The sequence below is a fragment of the Austrofundulus limnaeus genome, unplaced genomic scaffold, assembly GCF_001266775.1.
Source record: "Austrofundulus limnaeus strain Quisiro unplaced genomic scaffold, Austrofundulus_limnaeus-1.0 Scaffold2123, whole genome shotgun sequence".
Taxonomy (NCBI): Eukaryota; Metazoa; Chordata; class Actinopteri; order Cyprinodontiformes; family Rivulidae; genus Austrofundulus; species Austrofundulus limnaeus.
This window is the reverse complement of record NW_013954525.1, coordinates 19,412-21,627: the sequence shown is the minus strand read 5'-3', so window position 1 is coordinate 21,627 and position 2,216 is coordinate 19,412. Positions and strand designations below refer to the sequence as shown.

The following is a 2,216-nucleotide window of genomic DNA, read 5'->3' as shown; positions in this document are numbered from 1 at the left end:
TCCTAATGGTAACCAACCACTTTGATGTCTTTCAGTCTGGTCTCTGTGCTCACCACAGTACTGAGACTGCCCTCGTCAAAGTGTTCAATCCATAATACAGACTGTGGAAGAACCACAGTGCTGGTTCTGTTGGACCTCAGCGCAGCATTTGATACCGTCGATCTTTGACATATCACTGAAACGACTGGAGAGTTGGGGACTCTCCAGTCCAGTATTCAACTAGTTTGAATCTTACATAAAGAACAGGGATTTCTTTGTTCCTATAAGTAACTTCTCATTGAAGCGGACAGAAGTTACATGTGGAATACCCCAGGGTTCAATCCTAAGACCCCTCTTATTTAATATCTACATGCTCCCACTAGATCAGATTATAACAGGATTAGCTGCCATAACTACCCACAGATGTAATTTGCAGGGGGTTTAGGGGGGTTATGACCCCCACAATAATTTGATCCAGTCAATATAACCCCCCCAATAAAATGGCATCATTTGCTCAAACACAATAGAAATTAACTGGTTAAGTAGACAGATGCAACTCTCTTGTTGTCTTTAKGTAACTTTGACTTGATTTAAAAATGTACAATGTCATGTTTTCAAGCATAACCCCCCCAATGGTAGACTTAAAGTTACGCCCTTGCCTTTAGCCACACAGCATCTAGTCCTTCTCATGTCAAAGGCCAMGTCTTTCCGTTGGCTATGCAAATGTGTCCTTCTAATGTTGAACAAAAGACTCGTTCTGCTTTCTGAAATAAGATTTGGAGCTTAAACTTCATGAAGCAGCTAAAGGTCTGAACAAGCTAAAGGTCTGAGGCAGCTAATAGTTCTGATTAATTTGTGCCTAACACGCAGAGGCTGGAGTTGGTTTGGGGATTGGATTGTGCTGTGTTCCTTCTGATGAAGGAGGTTCTGGGATCTTTATTCACACCATCTCTCCTGGATCCATCGCCCACATAGACGGCAGACTGAGGTGAGGACCTTTAGGGTTCAGGTTGGGTTTTTGTAGACAGCATCTGTTCCTGAACACCTTCTCACATCTGCAGGTGTGGAGATGAAATCAAGGAGATCAACAAAACTTTGGTTTACAACACGGGCCTGAACGATGTTTACTCCATCCTGAGCCAGACCAGACCAGGTCCAGTCCACATCATCATCAGCCGCCACCCTGACCTCAAAGTATGCAGATATTTAATTTTCTTCAACAACGTGAAGGCAAATCAGGTGTTTGGTTCAGATTTAAAGTAAAATGTTAGCATGGGACACCTGTCAGACTTAGCTCTGCTCCCTGGTTTCTGGAACCGTTTGGACTTTAGACTGTAAGAAGGTTTTAGAGGAGTCCATGTGAACATCTACATCATCAAAGTGATCCTATTTAACGAGAGTTTTGGACCCACAGCTGACTGGTTCCTAGGAATTATATTTTCTTGTACACTTTTAAATATGTGTAATGCACAGTGGTCGAAGGTAGGAACCTTGGCGGTCCGATCCTCAGCTACAGAAGCTGGCTCTAGAGACGTGGAATGTCACCTCTCTGGTGGGGGAGGAGCCTGAGCTGGTGTGTGAGGTTGAGAGGTTCAGACTAGATATAGTTGGACTCACCTCGATGCACCGCTCTGGCTCTGGAACCAGTCTCCTCCAGAGGGGTTGGACACTCTTCCACTCTGGAGTTGTCCATGCTGAGAGGCTCCGAGCAGGAGTGGGCATATTTATTACCCCTCACCTGTATGTTGGGGTTCACCCCGGTGAACGAGAGGGTAACCTCCCTTTGTTATGGATTGTCCATAACGATGGTGTTCATTAAGAACACTGGATCAGTTCTACACCCTCAGCAGGGTCCTGGAGGGTTTTTGGGAGTCCAACCAGTCTACATGTGATTTGTGGACTTGGAGAAGGCGTTCAACCGTGTTCCTCAGGGACTCCTGTGGGGGGTACTCAGGGAGTATGGGGTACCAGGTTCATTGATACGGGCTGTTAGGTCCCTGTAGGACCGGTGCCAGAGCTTGGTCCACATTGCTGGTAGTAAGTTGGACTCGTTTCCAGTGAGAGTTGGACTCCACCAAGGTTGTCCTTTGTCACCGATTCTGTTCATAACTTTTATGGACAGAATTTCTAGGAGCAGCCGAGGTGTTGAGGGGATCCTTTTTGGTGACCTTAAAGGATTGGTGCTGTGTCTGCAGTGATGTGGGTGTTGTACCGGTCTGTCGTGGTGAAGAGAGCTG

At 46.1% G+C, this 2,216-nt stretch overlaps 1 protein-coding gene across 1 annotated transcript in view; it reads left to right on the top strand.

The window, feature by feature from the left end:
- il16 (interleukin 16) overlaps positions 1 to 2,216 on the top strand; it is a gene marked incomplete at its 5' end in the record, with an annotated part of 20,479 nt that overhangs the window by 2,516 nt on the left and 15,747 nt on the right. The window contains 2 exon segments of the mRNA XM_014034446.1: positions 850 to 967; positions 1,041 to 1,173. Coding sequence (XP_013889900.1) covers positions 850 to 967; positions 1,041 to 1,173 — 251 coding nt within the window.